The sequence below is a fragment of the Rhinolophus sinicus genome, chromosome 12 (assembly GCF_057876585.1).
Source record: "Rhinolophus sinicus isolate RSI-liver-muscle chromosome 12, RSI-T2T, whole genome shotgun sequence".
Classification (NCBI taxonomy): Eukaryota; Metazoa; Chordata; class Mammalia; order Chiroptera; family Rhinolophidae; genus Rhinolophus; species Rhinolophus sinicus.
Window position 1 is genome coordinate 43691008 of NC_142512.1, and position 16326 is coordinate 43707333.

Genomic DNA, 16326 nt, shown 5'->3' on the forward strand with positions numbered 1-16326 from the left:
ACTTCCTATCTACACTTTGCAGCTATCCCTGCCCAGCTGATAGTAAGTGGCAGGCCTTAGGGAAGATTATGAAGTCTGAGTTGTTCCCTCAGATCTGCCTAGCTCATCCCATTTCGTGTTTTTCCTTGTTGCTAACATTTAATGTTTTAAGTCTGAACAAAACCCTTCCACTGTCTCCACTTTCTCCAAGATATCAAATTAGCGTAAAATTTAGTTCGCATATTCTTTCACATCTTGATTTTTAAAATAGATTTTAATTGGAACAAAAAAGCTTTGTATATCTTTTAAAAATCACATGATTAAAGAATAAGCAGTTGACTTGCAAATTAACAGCTGCAGGCAAAGGGCTTCTACAGTTTGAAAAAATATGTGTATTCTAAAAATTACCTTTTTTTGCCACAATATTTATTTTGAAATTCCAAATAATACTAAAAACGAATGCAACTTTAAAAAAAATATATGATTAAAAGGGGGCTTAAGTTAAAAAAAATATTAAAGAAACATTGCCCTAGACTTTTGTGGAACACAAAACTGTAATTTTTCACTATTTTGCTGTGCCTTACCATAAAGATATAGATGGCACAGTTCTTATATAGCTTTAACAACTTGATTATAAACTGCTTTCAAAAGTAATTTATTTGGATTTTCCATATCCTTTAATGAATTGCAAATATATTAACAGAAAAGACTCCCCCCACTCCAAGACTGTACAATTTCTAAAATAGGGCAGGAAAACAAAAAGACACAAAATTACATTGTTTCAATGCAAATAGAACACACACATCACACCCACACTTGCATTTTCCCAGGTTGTCACAAAGAAAACGGGTTACCATATTTTTCAGTGAAGACCCATACCATACTCTGGCTAATCAGAGACTTCCAAACTTTTTCTTCAAAAAGAGCATTTTTAATAGACTAAATACTGGTTATCACTGAGTTCTTGTTTAAGGTACAACAGCAGCATGGTTCAAATGTTACTTGCAGTTCTTGGAAAAAATAAAAATTTTAAAGTAATGAAATACAGAAAAAGTAGGGATCACCTTTCATTATTTTGAGTACCATTGTTCTCTTTAAAAAATATTTCCAACCTTCTAAAATCCCAGAGTTAAGGACCATTTCCAAGGGGGGGACATATCCAATGCCACAACATAACTTTTGAACAACAAAAGTGTATGCGTGTATACATATATATGTGTATGTGTGAAAAGCTTAGATAGAAAAAAAAGGATGTCAAAGTACTTAGTATTTTTAATTTCCTTCAAAGTAACTTCTGAAATTTGAAGCAAACATCATTTTGCTTTATCAAAATGTATGTCCTCTTCTAGTTGTTTGATCCCCATTCCATGGGGGAGGGGGCAGTTGGGGCAGGGGACGGTTAGGGGAGAAAACCAGAAAGTTACTAGGTGGGTAATAAGGCTGCAAATATCTAAACGACTTTGAAAGTAAGTGTGAGGAAATACGCAATCAGGCCAAGCTTGGGCCAAGTGTCTGTCCCTCAACCAACCACTGCCATGTGTGCCTTCCACAACTCCTTTTATCCTTGGTCTCAAAATTAGTACCAGAAAGACTCTCACTCACCTCTGGCACAGGACATAAATTTTTGCTACAAAAAGATAGCTAATTATGTATCATTAAATTATTTTCAGAGCTTAGTTTTTTCTAGGCTTTGTAACATAGAGCTCAGGTTGAAGCTTTCTATGAAACTCTTTGATACTGTTATACAGCTGGCTTATGATTTGCCAATTAAAAAAAATTAAAAGAATATAAAATTAAATATTACAGAACTAATGGATAATAAAATGGAATATTTGTTAGAATCCAAGTGCTAGCCTTTGGGAATTTTTAATGATATTCATTTATTCCCAACTTTTCCTTTTTTTTCCTTATATTTTTTTTTTAGGCAGCACATATACATAGGTTTAGGTAGGAAATTTTGTTAAGTACCTCTCTGGCACCCAATACCTAATCTAAGACTCTGATTTGAATTAATTTATAATGGTATCTAATCCAAATTTAAATGAGCAGATTAGTAGTAAATGATAGAAAATTACTGAGTCTATAGGCTAAATTTTTTTTTCACATCTTCTGTAATCCACCTCATTTTCACAGCTTAACTAATACAGGTAACCAGTATATAAGTTTGTCCTTCATCAAATAATCCAAAATAATAACTGCAGGCCTGTCATTCATAAGAAACTATAATTTGTTATATTCTGACATTGGCACTTAATAAAATGTTAACAACTAAAGTTTCTCTAAAAATTTCAATACATTACAATAAACAATACACAATTTAAGACTTTAAATCTGTTACTGTGAAATTCCAATAATTTCCATTTTATTATGCATAATTAGATCTTTAAAATTGTGGCCATTCCCCAAAGACACCAACCTATATTATGATAAACTCAGGAGAGAACTCATCTCTTTCACAAGGACTTTTTTTGTTTGTTTGTTTTTGCAGCTAAAAATTTCCAATATCCTAAACTCAATCACTCTCAGTAAATGTTTTGGTGACTCACATTAACTGAAAATAATTTGAAGCAGAGAGAGCCAAAAAGAATGGAAATGACCTCAACCAAAGGTGACCACACACATTCTTGCACCCTGCTTAAACACTTAGAAAAGTCAAAGGGATACTGTCTTGAACAAACATAGATTCAAGGTTATGGTACAATTCTGATTGTATTAAGGCTTTCATTATCATGATCTCTTAAAGTCTCTCTACTTTAGTGTTCTCATTTTGATTCTTACGGTGAACTTAAAATGGTTATTAAGGGACTTGTTTTCGCTTTTCAGTGGGCGACCACTTTATCATCTCTGAATGTTAAAGGTGATCCCACAGAGCTTAGAGAAGAGGCAATATGGTAAGGACCAACTTTAAAGTTTGCAATATCAAGACAACAATGATCAACACTTTGAAGCAAGATGAATAAATTAAAATTCTTGGTTAGAATTCTTGCCAAGAATAAGTGTACACTGTATGGAGGGTATTTAATTCCTACACACGAGTCTCAGTATGCCAATTACATTTGCTTATGGGAGACACTGCAAGTTTAAGGTAATTTACATTCCTTGGCAATCAAGTTATTCTGTTATAGGCAATGTCTTTTATTGTTCCACCTGGCACTTGCTAACACCATTCTTGAAGAACCTAGAAATGAAGGTCAGTCACTCTGTTTATCAGGAACAGAACCAAATAAAAACAAGTTTTTGGAAGAATGACCAAGAAATTCTGGTTCATCACTATTTTCCATATCTAATGGTTCCTTCAAGATCAAACATAACTCTTCCTTCCATGATAGCTTTCCAACAAAGGGAGATTAAAGAAAAAAAGAAAAGAAAGTTCCCCACCCTATCCCCCTAAATTGTCATTCATACTGGTGAAAGAGCCAGTCTTGTTAGCAGCTAAATATTGCACTGCCTTTCATTCTGTGTACAGTCAGGGTCCAATGAAAGTGGCACACTCATGGTATAAGTGATGGATGATGACACTGCGGCTCAAGAGTGAAGACTCAGTATATGGAGGGACAAGAAACATGTCAGCACTAGCCACACGTCCAGTTGTAAAAGTCTGATTTCCAGAAGTTAAAATTCATCACTTTCAGCTGCATGAAGTTGTGTATCGTCCGCATCTGTCATGCTGCTCTCCTGGGATTCATCTGTTCCCACTTTAAAAAAAACAAAACAGAAAGTCTACAGTAAGGGGCCTGACAATTCTCATGGTTCATGAAAACAAATAATGAAAATTATACTCAGGGAAACGCAACGCTAGCTAAAGGCCTTTAAAAATCCTGATATCCTTCAATACAATGCAACTCAAGTTCCTTATTTTACAGCAATATCTGAGATTAGTTTATTGCATTTAACTTCTAAAAGTTTTAACTACTAAAACTGCCTCTTCCCAATGAATTCCTTGTTCCTATCCTAGTAATTAGAATATTTTCTGAGGCATTAAAAAAAGACTGACATTCCATCCATTTTGAAGACAGTCCCTGCTAGTCCACAGAAATATAGAATATAACCTTCAGTTTAAAAATTATTGGGACTTATATGTGTTATAATTTTTTTTTTTAAGTGGTGAAAGAGGAGTTTATTAGAAGAGATAGTGCACTCCAAAGAGTTAGGAGAGGGTCTGAGCAAATGAAGCGACTCAAAAGGCTGCAGCCCAAAGGCTCACAGGCCTGTATTATAATTTTAATTAAAGCCCTTCACTAAGTTTTCTGGGACAAAGCATCTTAGTTTATCTCATCAGAAGTTGTTGAATTCTCTTATTAAAAAATATTGATACATTAAGTTTTGGTTCTCACTAGTTATTTTAGGATATACACTCAATTTAGGGATAGAGTACTCACTGCCTTAAACTATAATTCTTTGTTCCCTCCTCTTTTCTTGCCCCTCAGTTTATATATATTAGCCATGTATTTGGATTTGCCAGCGCTATACAGAATTTGAATAGCCACTACTACAAAATCTGTCAATACATTAAAATGTGGACAAATTTATTATTCATTCGCTTAGCACTTATGTTTTCAACATACCATCACATCTATCATCTTTTTACCCCCTCTACATTCCTACAGAGAAGATAAGGTAAGCATTCATTACATATTCAAACATATATTGAGGCCCAGGAAAAAATCAGCAATGAATTTGTCAAAGCCACACAACAAACTTGAACCAGAACTGAGACTAGTTACCTGACTCCATATGTACTTTGTTATTATAGCATGCTGTTAAATTTCCTTAAAATTCCACTTGTTATAAAGAATATACCATGGTTAAAAAATTAAAGGAACATCTGGTCCATCTTACTTAACTCTGATGTGGTGTTTCACTAGTTCTCTGGTTTGAGTAACAACAAACCTAATTCATATAAATGATACTCACTGATCTGTTCTTCTTGGGTTATTGGCTCCTCATCATCTGGAAGGTATCGCTTATCAATTGCCTCTTTAATCTGGTTATTGGCTCCTTTAGGATCTAAATCCATAGCCCAAGAGAAATTCATCAGGGCGAGGTGCGTCTGACCTAACTTCTTGTAAACCTAAAAATAAACAGTAGCACTACATTTTTCATTAAGTTGTGAGTGTCAACTATAAAATCCTAAGCATTTGTAATTTAAATTAGGCTCCTGATTTGTGTGCTACAAACCCATTCTGATGAGTAGGGCATTTTCACCCCATAGAAAAACTCATACCAAACTTTTGAATTCTTTTTAATATATTCAGATGTTAGAATTCCTTGCCTCTCTCAGGTAGTGAGTGAGCTTCCAATAAAATCACTCTGAACGGAACAATGACACTGGGAAGAAATGGACTGTATACTGCTTGATTAGCACTCATTTACACTGGTTTTAAATGCAGTTATTTCAATTCTCAATATCTGTCCATTGTTCCCAGCTACCCTTAACTAATGGGGTCTGGGAGCCCAGTCTATACTGCCATTACTTTTCTTCTTTTGGTAAGTATTTTATTGATAATTGGAAGCTCAGGACTTTCAATGAGGTAGTCTCCAATTAGGAACTCATCACTGGCCATTGGTTGCAAGTCCTTGCTAGTATACTTCCAAAGCCATAGGAGGGTTAGGATTACGGTGTGTTTTCTTGCACCTTCATTAGGATATCATTTTTTTTAAGTGTTAAAACTAAATCCATTCTTTATTTCCAGAGCATTCAGTTCAGAGATCTAGTTGAATTTGCTCCATAGATGTTGCACAATAAGTATTGTATTTATTGTTCAAAAGTTAATATTTGTTATGAAAGCCACAGTTTAGGACTATGGCCCCAATCTTTACCTTTCCTATTAGGAAGTACACGAGGGATTCTTTGGGAACAATTTGTTTCAATTCTTCAAGTTCTTGTAATGCAGACTGAAAAAAGCAAAGAAAAACAGAATAGCAAAGTTTTGACTAAGCAAAACTATTTGATTTCCCAAATCATCTTAACTTAAAGCTTACCAGATCTTAATCAATGTACTTCCTATGGCATTAATTCTTCTTGTTGTGAAAATAAAATGCATAAAAAACACTTATGACAACAAGAACCAAGAAATGATGAATTCACCAGAGTATACTGAAAACACACTCAGGTGGTGACAACCCTTGCTTTTGTCACCATTTTATAGCAATACTCCATCACATTGTGTCAAAATATTTTGAAAACTAAGTTGCAGAACAAAACAAATCCAAAGATCTATTACAAGCCCTTCTCCCTGACATAAGCACTAAGCTTTGAATAAATACCAGCTGCCATTTTAACTAAGGATGAAAGAGCCTCAAATTTAACCCTCTGAACAGAATTAAAACTGTCCAGTAATCTTTTGACCATTGCTACAGGCTTGGGGAGACTGAGAAGATAGAATCTGTATTTAAAGGAATGATATGAGGATTAACTGGTCCCCCAAATGAGATATTGTCCATTTTTCACCTAGCAAATGGACAAAAATCAAAGTAATCTTATATTACATAAAGTTACCATGAATGAGGAGAATCTGGTATTCTCATCATCGAGGGTGGAACTATAAACTGATGTTAACTGTTTGTGAGGACAATTTAGCATTACTTATTAAGTTAAAAAGTGCATGTAACCATTGATTCAGCATCCCCACTCCTGGAAATTTGTTCCAGGGATATACTAAAAAAATTTTACTAAATCATCTTTATAAGAATATTCAACCCATCATATTATTGCAAAACACTAGACACAATCAAGGTGCATCTAATCATAGCCTACTTAAATAAATTACTGTTCATCAAAAAAAAGGGGGGGGATGGGGTATAAGCAAGATGCAAGAATATATACAGTACTATTTTGTAAGGAAACATACATACCACACACATACAAATATTTATATGGGCATTTTAATAACATTTTATAAATACATTTATGTGGGTATATGCATACATTTTTCTTTTTTTTTTTTTTCCTGACAAATCAATACAGATATGCCCCTAAACAAGGTAAGAATGGCTCACCTTTGGGGAGGGGATGCTTGAGGGGGTGGGGTGAGCCTTCTATTTTTTACTTAGTAGCTTTCTCTACTTTTTGAGTTCTCTAACATGTGCACACAAATTATCTACTTTTTGTTTTCTTCTCTATACCTCTTCAAAGTGAAACAAAATCCAATGTAAGTTAGGTTAAAAAAAAAAGAGAGATAAATATCAATACCAAATATCTATTACCAGGGGTGTTAAGTGAAAAAAGCAAGTTGTAGGACTGTATGTGTAGTTGTATTAGTTTCCTAGTGCTGTCATGACAAATTACTACAAATTTGATGCATTAAAATAAGTCATCTTTTATCACAGTCCTATGGGTTAGAAGTCCATTACGAGTTGCACTGGGCTAAAATCAAGTGTTGGCACCGGTGCCTTCCCTTCTGGGGGTAATCTGTTTCCTTGCCTTTCTCTGCATCTACAAGCTGCTCACATTCCTTGACCTGTTAATTCCTTCGTTTTCAAAGGCAGCAAGGTCAGACTGAGTCCTTGTGCTGGTTCTGACTACAGCGAGGAAAGATCCTCTATGTTTAAGGATTTATGTGATTAGACTGAGCCCATCTAAATAATCCAGGGTACTGTCCCCACCTCAAGGTGCATGTCCTTAATCACATCTGCAGTCTTTTTTGCCACATAAGGTAACATATTCACAGGTACGGAGGATTAGAGCATGGACAGCCTTGAGGGGCCATTATCCTGCCTCCATAGAATAAGCCTCCACCGTTACAAACAATTCAAAAATGTACAAATAATAATAAAAAGATCTAGAGGTGTACGTTCTGACCTGTTAATAGTGATTCTCCCTGAGGGTGAGCTTATGAGGCATACTCAACTCTGTATTTTTTATACTTTTATATTATTTGAATTTTGTTAACAAAAAATTTTTTGTAAAAAACCCCACAAAGTTATAAGAATAAAGCAGTGATCAAAGACAGTTGGCTAGTAAAGGTATCAGAGGATTATGGAATTTAGATAACATAAAGGAATTTCCTTATTCACTGATTGGTGTAAGACTTTATTTTTATGTCTTTAAAAAGGGTATAAAGAATAAGGAACCAATCCTATTTCACAGTTCCAAGGAATTTACACATTTCCCCCCCTTAACCTAAAGTCAAATGTAATTTCTTGGCTTTTGTAAATTTCTTACTGGTATTAACTTAAAAAAAAAAGATATATTTAAAATCTTTTTTGTGGGACGTAATGTGAAAGTAGCTGGCTGGTAGGTTCATAGGGATTCATTATCATAGTGATATTTGAAATTTTCTATAATAAAAAGAGGAATGAAAAAGAAGACTGAAGGCAACACACACACACACACACTTTCACAGGCAGTATATTTGTTTAAAATGCTGTTTTTTAAACAAGTATATGTAGGGGGCTCTGATGCATTCTTACACTTCACTCTCTTCCTAATTGCTGGCAATCCAGGAGAAATAAACTCAAAAGGACTGTCAGACTGAACGTGTCTGAGAACCATACCTGCATGTCAGGAAATTAAAAATTTATTACCCATGAAAATTCTGTGAAGTAGATGTTCTTTTTTCCTTCCATAGTGTTAAATGTTGTAAAATACACATATAATAGAGTATCAAAATGAATGATCTGTGGGTATTAGTTACTTAAGACCACTCAGTTACATCTGTCAAACATTCCTGATGAGGACTGACAAAGCCTGTACCACAAAGAAGAAGGCTGAGACTCATTTTAATACTGCAAAGCAGTAATTCTCATACTTTTTGGTCTCTGGACCTCTTTATACTCTTAAAGCTTACTGAGTAACCCAAAGAGTTTTGTTAATGTGGGTTATAGAAATCAATACTTATCATATTAGAAATCAAAACTTTTCATTTATCCATTAATTTAAAGGTAACAATAATACACCCATTACATGTTAACACAGATAATATTTTAAAATAAAAAGTAACTATTTTTCATAACAATTAGTGAGAAGAGTGGCACTGCTTAATATTTTTGCAAATCTCTGGTTAACAAGACAGCTGGACATTCTTTTATGCTTCTGCATTCAGTCTGTAATGACATCACGTCATACAGCTTTTGGAAAATTCCAGTGTACATTCATCAGAGAATGAGTGAAAAATGCAAATAACATCTAAATATTATTATGCACATAGTTTTGACCTGGTGGACCTCTTGAAAGAATTTTTTGGGACCGCCAGATGTTCCCAGACCACCTTCAAGAACCACTGCTTTAAAGAAATCATCACCAGGATGACGCACCCCACTCCTGCTATAGCACACATGGTTCAGAACTGACGTGTCTTCTTTCCGTGAATGCATGTTAGAAATGTTATCAAAATTTTATGCACCTACCATGCCCCCCCATGAGAAAGTGTCAAACATAGCAATAGAGTTCTCATTTTTGCACTAAAAGACTTAAGACTTACAAGATTAGATAGCAATAAAAGACATTAAATAGGGTCGTGTTTAGCAATGCTTTTGCCACAGAGATGTTGAGGTGGCTCTCTAACACTATTTGATCTTCATTTTAGAGCCAAGACATTTCAGAAGCAATCAGTAACTTTTCCTCATGGCCCCTTTTATGTTAATTTAATATAGGCATATTGGACATACCTATATCCAATCCATGTATCAAAGTAGGGCTTATAATTTAGCCAAGCCCCAAGCTGGTACTCAAAAATGGCTACAACCCTTGCAGCTTGAACAATGGGTCAGATTAGAACTTCGGCTTCTTGAAGCAAGTACAGGGATGATTTATATGGCATGGTAGGTGTGTTGGCATTACAGCGGCTTTAAAAATAACAAATTGAATACATTCCTTCAAATGAATAACCTAACCACATATCTAGAGATGTACGATGAAGCAAAAAACATGAAAACAAATATTGAATTACAATTATAGTACCTCAAAGAGTAAGGTAAAAGTTGAAAAGTATTTATTAAATATAAAGAAGCTATATTAAAAGGACAAAAACAGTAGGACTAGACATCTACTTTTTCATAAAGAAAAATAGAGTAAGTCTAGAAGAATTACTGAATAAATAAGAAAAAATAAGTTATACATTTGATTTCTTATGTATCTTCAGCAGTCTTGAAAAAAGTTAAAAACGTATCACTGGCTTTGTATTTTTCAATTTTCAGCAAATTTCAATGTGTCCTGAAAGAACAGATTTCTAGGGAAAGAGTCTACTAAATACTAAAATGAATTACTTGGCCCAAGTTCTTCTGTGCACTTAAATTTTGGATATATTTTTGGTAAGTTTTCACTCCTTTTAGTAAGAGCCTGAATGTATTAGAAAAGTAATCTGAACTTCAAAATTAAAACTTTGTATTCATGGTTTATGACAATAAATGATAACAAAAAATCCTATGTCTCTTTATGTCTCTTCTCTTTCACAATTTTCCTGATCTTTCCTTAATACTTTTTCTCATGCTATAGCTCCATAATTTGAAAAACAGTGAGAAGAAACACTTCAGACTAGACCTAGTCTCATTATTAGCTTGCATAACTCACTATACTTTTCCTTTATGTTCTCACCATATATTATTTTTGTAATTATTTGATTGTTCTTATATTAGGTTGGTGCAAAAGTAATTGCGGTTTTGGGGTGGCCAGGTGGCTCAGTTGGTTAGAGTGCAGTGCTCTAACACCAAGGTCGCCGGTTTGATTCCCACATGGGCCAGTGAGCTCCGCCCTCCACAACTAGAGTGAAAACAACAGCTTGACTTGGAGCTGAGCTGCGCCCTCCACAACTAGATTGAAAACGACTTGACTTGGAGCTGATGGGTCCTGGAAAAACACTGTTCCCCAATATTCCCCAATAAAAATTAAAAACAAAAAAAACAAAAAAAGTAATTGCGGTTTAAAAGGTTAAAAAAATTGCAAAAATCTCAATTACTTTTGCACCAACCTAATAGAAGGGGATTAGATGGTAAGCTCTTCAAAGGCAGGAAATGAGGTTGCTTTGCTTGCAAGAGCAACAAATATTCCTAGTGCCTGACATACTGAGTACTCAATAAATATTTGTTGAATAACGCACACACATTAATTTGTCCCCTGTTCACACAGTTTGGTACTAAGAGGATTGCTTAAGTCTTAGCTTTAAGATAACTCCCTAATGGGAAAATTGTCTTTATATATATGGAATCTTTACAAAGGATAACCACCTTAAACCATCTTAAATATCTACATACCCATCCTTCCTATGAGCATTTTATGAATGAAATCACAAAGACGATAAAATTAATAGCTCTTCAGAATGGGGAAAATGAACTGAGATAAAAAAGTATAAATAACTATTGGTTTATTAAAAAAGGGGACAAAGCTTAAGTAACACAATGCAGAAGACCATTAAGATATATATCTTACCTTATATTTTTCATTTGCAAATAAAACTGAGGCTCTGTGAAATTTGCATAGAGGGTTTTTGGGATCAATAACAATGGCTTTGTTTAGAGTATCCAAAGCCTTCTCAGATTTTTTCAGTGCATGCTGAACCTATAAGAAATAAAGATCCTATTAATGTTAACCTTTTGATATTTATGAAGAAAGGTGAGAAACAAATAATGTCACTCAAACCAACATAAAGATAATAAAACTACGAGGGATAAGGTTGTATGGTCTTACTGGGTTGCTCACCGGGTTAAGTGGATTTAGTGACTGATTACCAAACTAGCAATAGATTATCTCTAAAATCTCTTCCTACTCCAGTGCAAGCACTTCACTTTAAAGATGAGAATACTAAAGTGCAGAGATGTTAAATAACTTGCTCTGGCATCAGAACCTAGGTCCTCTAGCGCCCAATTCAACATTATGTAACCATAACGATAATCAAGAATCTGTCTTTAGAGAAAATACTTGGTTACCTTTACGTCTAAAAGACAAGAAAAACTTTGGTTTTCCTTTCACACAAAAATCTGTACTACGTATTTAGCTAGATAATATTAACAATTCACCAGGTCTATTATGGTCCTCTAAATATTAGGATTTTCAAACATATGTTCCAAAAACCCCCTAGAGGATTTGGCTCTGAACATTACCAACCTTGTTTCACTTAGAATATTTATACTTCTACCTATTTTAGGAATTTGTTATAAAAAAATTCTGTTGTATATATTTGAAAATTGATCTGTAATACTGGGAAATAAATAATTTATTTTAAATAACTTAAAAAACAAACCAAGCCTCATTATTATTCATGTGCATATACTCATATTCTGCTATGTTCCTCTTTGGATGAATTATATGTTAAAAATAAAGTGGAGTGAATGGATGTGGCTGTGGAACTTTAACAAAAATCACTGTAATAAGAGTAGGTACTGCCAACATCTAGTTACTAAATTCATCTATGCAATGATTATCACTACATGTGGCCAAACATTCTGCCCATAGGATTGAAATCCTAAATACTAGTTTCCTAAGAGAAAAGCATACTCTTTTTATCTGAAAACTTCTTCAATAAACCACTGAAAATGTTAAAATGACCTCTTCCACAATAACTTTAGAAAAAAGCCTACTTTAAAAAATGTCGAACTTTACTAAATGGTATCAAGAGACACTCAAGTTTGATTTCCTTAAGTGATGTAAAAAATAATATTTAAGTCAATATATTTTCTGTATAGCATGTAACTATAAAAGAAGTTACCATGTCAATTTTTAAGAAAATTATAAAGAACTAAGGGAGAAGACGGATAGAAAAAGAGGGTAAAGGGGTCAAATATATGGTGATGGAAGGAGAACTGACTCTGGGTGCTGAACACACAATGAGATATATAGATGATGTATTACAGAATTGTACACTTGAAACCTACGTAATTTTACTCACCATTGTCACCCCAATAAATTTAATTAAATATTAAAAAAAAACTAGAATTCTTCCCGCAAGTAAATGGATAGTAAAATTCAAAATAACATAATTTCCTCATATTGTATGCCCATTCTCACAAAACCAAACTTGCTAAGAGAAAGATAAAGGGGGGGGGGCGGGGGAAGATAGAGGAGAGAGAGGTGAGAGGGCAAGAATAGAGAAACTAATAAATGAGATTTTTAAAAGCAAACATACCTTTTCTCCTATCAAAGTACAACTTATTATCAGATACATTTGAAAAACATAAACATAAAATTATTGATCCATAGTTCTGACTTCTATCACTCAGAGGCTAAAACACAGGAAACCATTTGCCTTAGAACATTAATTATTTAATTTAGGAGTTAATATTAACATGGAAAAGTACTTTCAAAAAGATGAAGTAGCTCATCTGAGTCTTGTAACAGTCTTGCCTATGAGGTAAGCAAAGTGGTATTATTTGCCATTCATAAAGTGGCTCAGAGAAACTCGGTAACCTGCCCAAGAGATGAAGATACTTCAGCGATTTCTCTTTATGCCAAGCAAAAAGGTGGTATTTTGGGCTGTAAAGGAATCCAGGATATTGTTTCAATAATAACAACAATATAAAAAAAAAATTCTAATTCCCATTATAGCAATTAAGTCAATAATAAACACATTTCAAAAGGGAGATTAATTGAACAATGTTTAGAAAGCTACTTACTACTCCAATGTGGCAAAGTAAAACTGAACTTTGAGGGTTGATATCAAGTGCTTTCTGGAAATGCATTTCTGCAAGGCTGAATTTTTCTTGCTTGTAATAAATCATTCCTAAACCATACCTGAAAGTATAAAAAGTATAATTTTAGGGACATAAACTGTGGTGGCTCATTTAGTTCAACTAATAAAATATGTATGGAATCTGGCATTTTAATAAACCAGTAGAAAAATAGAAAAATCATCAAAGCATTTTAGACAAGTCACTTTTACAAGTAAAAACAATGTATCAGTCAATCAATCCATCAGATAAAATTATGATAATGTGGGTAAAAACAGAAACCACATCCTTAAATCCACCACTACAATCTAGATTTAATACTAATTTTTACTGAGTGGTTATTATGTGTGTGCCAATAACTTTGTTAAATTCTTTATGTAAATTATCTCATTTAATCTTAGGAGGAACCAAGGAGATAAGTACTATTATCATTCACATTTTCAAATAAGGAAACTGAGACCTCTCTGGGCTATAACTAGACAATGATGATGGGGAATAAGCACCAAATGAAGAAGAAAAGCAGCACAATATATTTGCTTTGAGTGGTTTTTTCATTATAATGGTGTTAGAAGTGAAGAAAGGGTATAAAAAGCTCTGTACTAATTATGATGAAGGTAGAGAGAACAAAAGATTATTTACTTTGGCGGTGGAATAATAAATTTACTTAGTGTTTAGTTATTTATAGTTACCTAAATACCTCCAATTTAAATTCTTCCTAGTAAAAGCCTGTTGACCTAAATATTCCTTTTTTCAAATGAAACTATTTTTATAACAATTTTTGATACAATAGTTTAAGAATGCAATTATTGCAATGTAGCAGAACAGACATTATACATCTAAAAAACAACACAAGTCTTATTAAGAATGGAATTCTGAAAATACTACAGAGCACTTTACATTTATGTGAAGAGGCAGTGTTGGCAAAGCTTGACTTTAATGTGTCATCAGAAGCTAGCACTTTTATACAAGGTCATCTTTCAGGCAACGTTAACTACTTAGAAATGAGATAAAATCCACTGAAATATACACATAAATAAAAAATATATTTTAGTAATCTAGTGCTTCAGATTTAATGAGAAACAGAATGATAAAATTCAACTGCTATAATGATTAATCCAAAAGACAAATAAACCATGTCTGACATAAAAACTACCATAGAGCTATGATAACAGAATAACACCTCTTGGTATTTTAACTATTCAGTCAGTCAAGAAAAATACAAGAAAATGTCAGTAATAAATATGTTGAGACAGAAATAAGAACAAAGTTTTTCATGTCTTCTTTGCTTGATAACAATGTGAGCCAGGCAGTACCTTAACTAGTGGATAGTTTTCAATGTTTATTTTCTATTATCCAATAGGTGAATTATATTATTCCTCTCTACTTTCCCAACCACTTTTTATCCCAATCACCATTTTCGTGTTCTAAGAAAAAGTAACAAATCGAAGTAACAAAACCAACTATTTGCAAAAGTTTGGTAAGAGAAAAGGTTGAAACTATTGAGTACAAGGGTCTGATATTATCATTAGTTAATTTAAGAGTTTGTTAAAGGTATACGCTTCACATAAAAAATACTTTGGTCAGAAGTTATCAACCAGCATGTACCAATCTTAAGTAATCAAATTCATGACAACAAAAAGATGTCTAACAAGAAAAATTACCAAGTATCAGCCCCATCAATAAGCATTATCTGCACTTCATTAGCACTTACCATGCATTATAATGTCTAGGATTGACTCTGATAGCATTTCGAAAACAAGCTAACGCTTTGTCTAATTCTTCAGTTAACACAAACTCATGCCCTAATAGAGTATAGGCATAAGCATAATTTGGATCAACCTGGATAGCTCTCTGGAAGAATTTAATTGCAATATCATGTTCCCGTTGCAAACTGAAACAGTTCCCTGCAGCACACCAGGCCTTAAAAAAATGGAAACAAAAATCAAATGCACAATTAAAATTTTATTTTTTCTAACAAAACCATATCTATGGCTAAAATCAAGACTCAGATCTCACTTAGAACAAACAGAAAGAAAAAAACTGAAGTTCTACTAGATATAGTCAATTCTCATTATTCATGGATTCCATATTTGCAAAATTGTCTACTTTCTAAATTTGTAAAACCCAAATCAATACTCATGTTGCTTTAGTGGTCATTGGTGGACTCAAAATGAGTTGCCCAACAGGCACATTCTCTGTTGAGGTCAGAAAAGGTAACCCTCTGCCTCCTTTTTCCAGCAGGTCAGACTGGGGGGGCAGAGCAGTGCGGTGCAAGCAGCTCAGGTTCGGGGGCCAGATGGATAGAGTTTGAATGCCAACTCTGGTACCTATTTGTAAGGTGGCCTCTGGCAAGTCACCTTAACACTTCTGAACTTCATTTTCTCTTTTGTAAAATAAAATGTATCTGGCTGAGTTGTTTTGAGGATTTAAGATTATAATCTGTGTGAAGTAGGTGTGTATTTCCCCTAAGAGCAATGGTTCAGTATTTGCTAATTCAATGTTCATGGAGACTACAGAACATAACTACCAAGAATAATAAGAACAGACTGTTTTAAATTCTAAGCTTAAATATGTTATAAAAGTACCACTAGGGACGGCCGGTTGGCTCAGGTGGTTAGAGCGCAGTGCTCCTAACACTCAAGTTGGTGGTTCGATTCCCACATGGGCCAGTGAGCTGCTCCCTCCATAACTAGACTGAGAACAACAACTTGACTTGGAGCTGAGCTGCACCCTCCACAACTAGATTGA

General features: G+C 33.9%; 1 protein-coding gene across 7 annotated transcripts in view; it reads right to left on the minus strand.

Annotated features, from left to right (window-relative positions):
• Window positions 1-617: 617 nt before the first annotated feature.
• The window catches only part of CDC27 (cell division cycle 27), a 60002-nt gene continuing 44293 nt past the window's right edge, over window positions 618-16326 (minus strand). For 4 of the 7 annotated variants that reach the window (XM_019732997.3, XM_019732996.3, XM_088802310.1 and 1 more), the window contains exons 14-19: window positions 15290-15498; window positions 13525-13642; window positions 11345-11473; window positions 5800-5874; window positions 4894-5050; window positions 618-3674 (exon numbers count right to left, since the gene is read on the minus strand). In XM_019732997.3, the coding sequence (XP_019588556.2) occupies window positions 3592-3674; window positions 4894-5050; window positions 5800-5874; window positions 11345-11473; window positions 13525-13642; window positions 15290-15498 (771 nt within the window). In that variant the 3' untranslated portion in view covers window positions 618-3591. The remainder of the gene's footprint in view (window positions 3675-4893; window positions 5051-5799; window positions 5875-11344; window positions 11474-13524; window positions 13643-15289; window positions 15499-16326) is intronic. The other 3 variants (XM_074320856.2, XM_074320855.2, XM_088802311.1) reach the window with 1 other exon arrangement.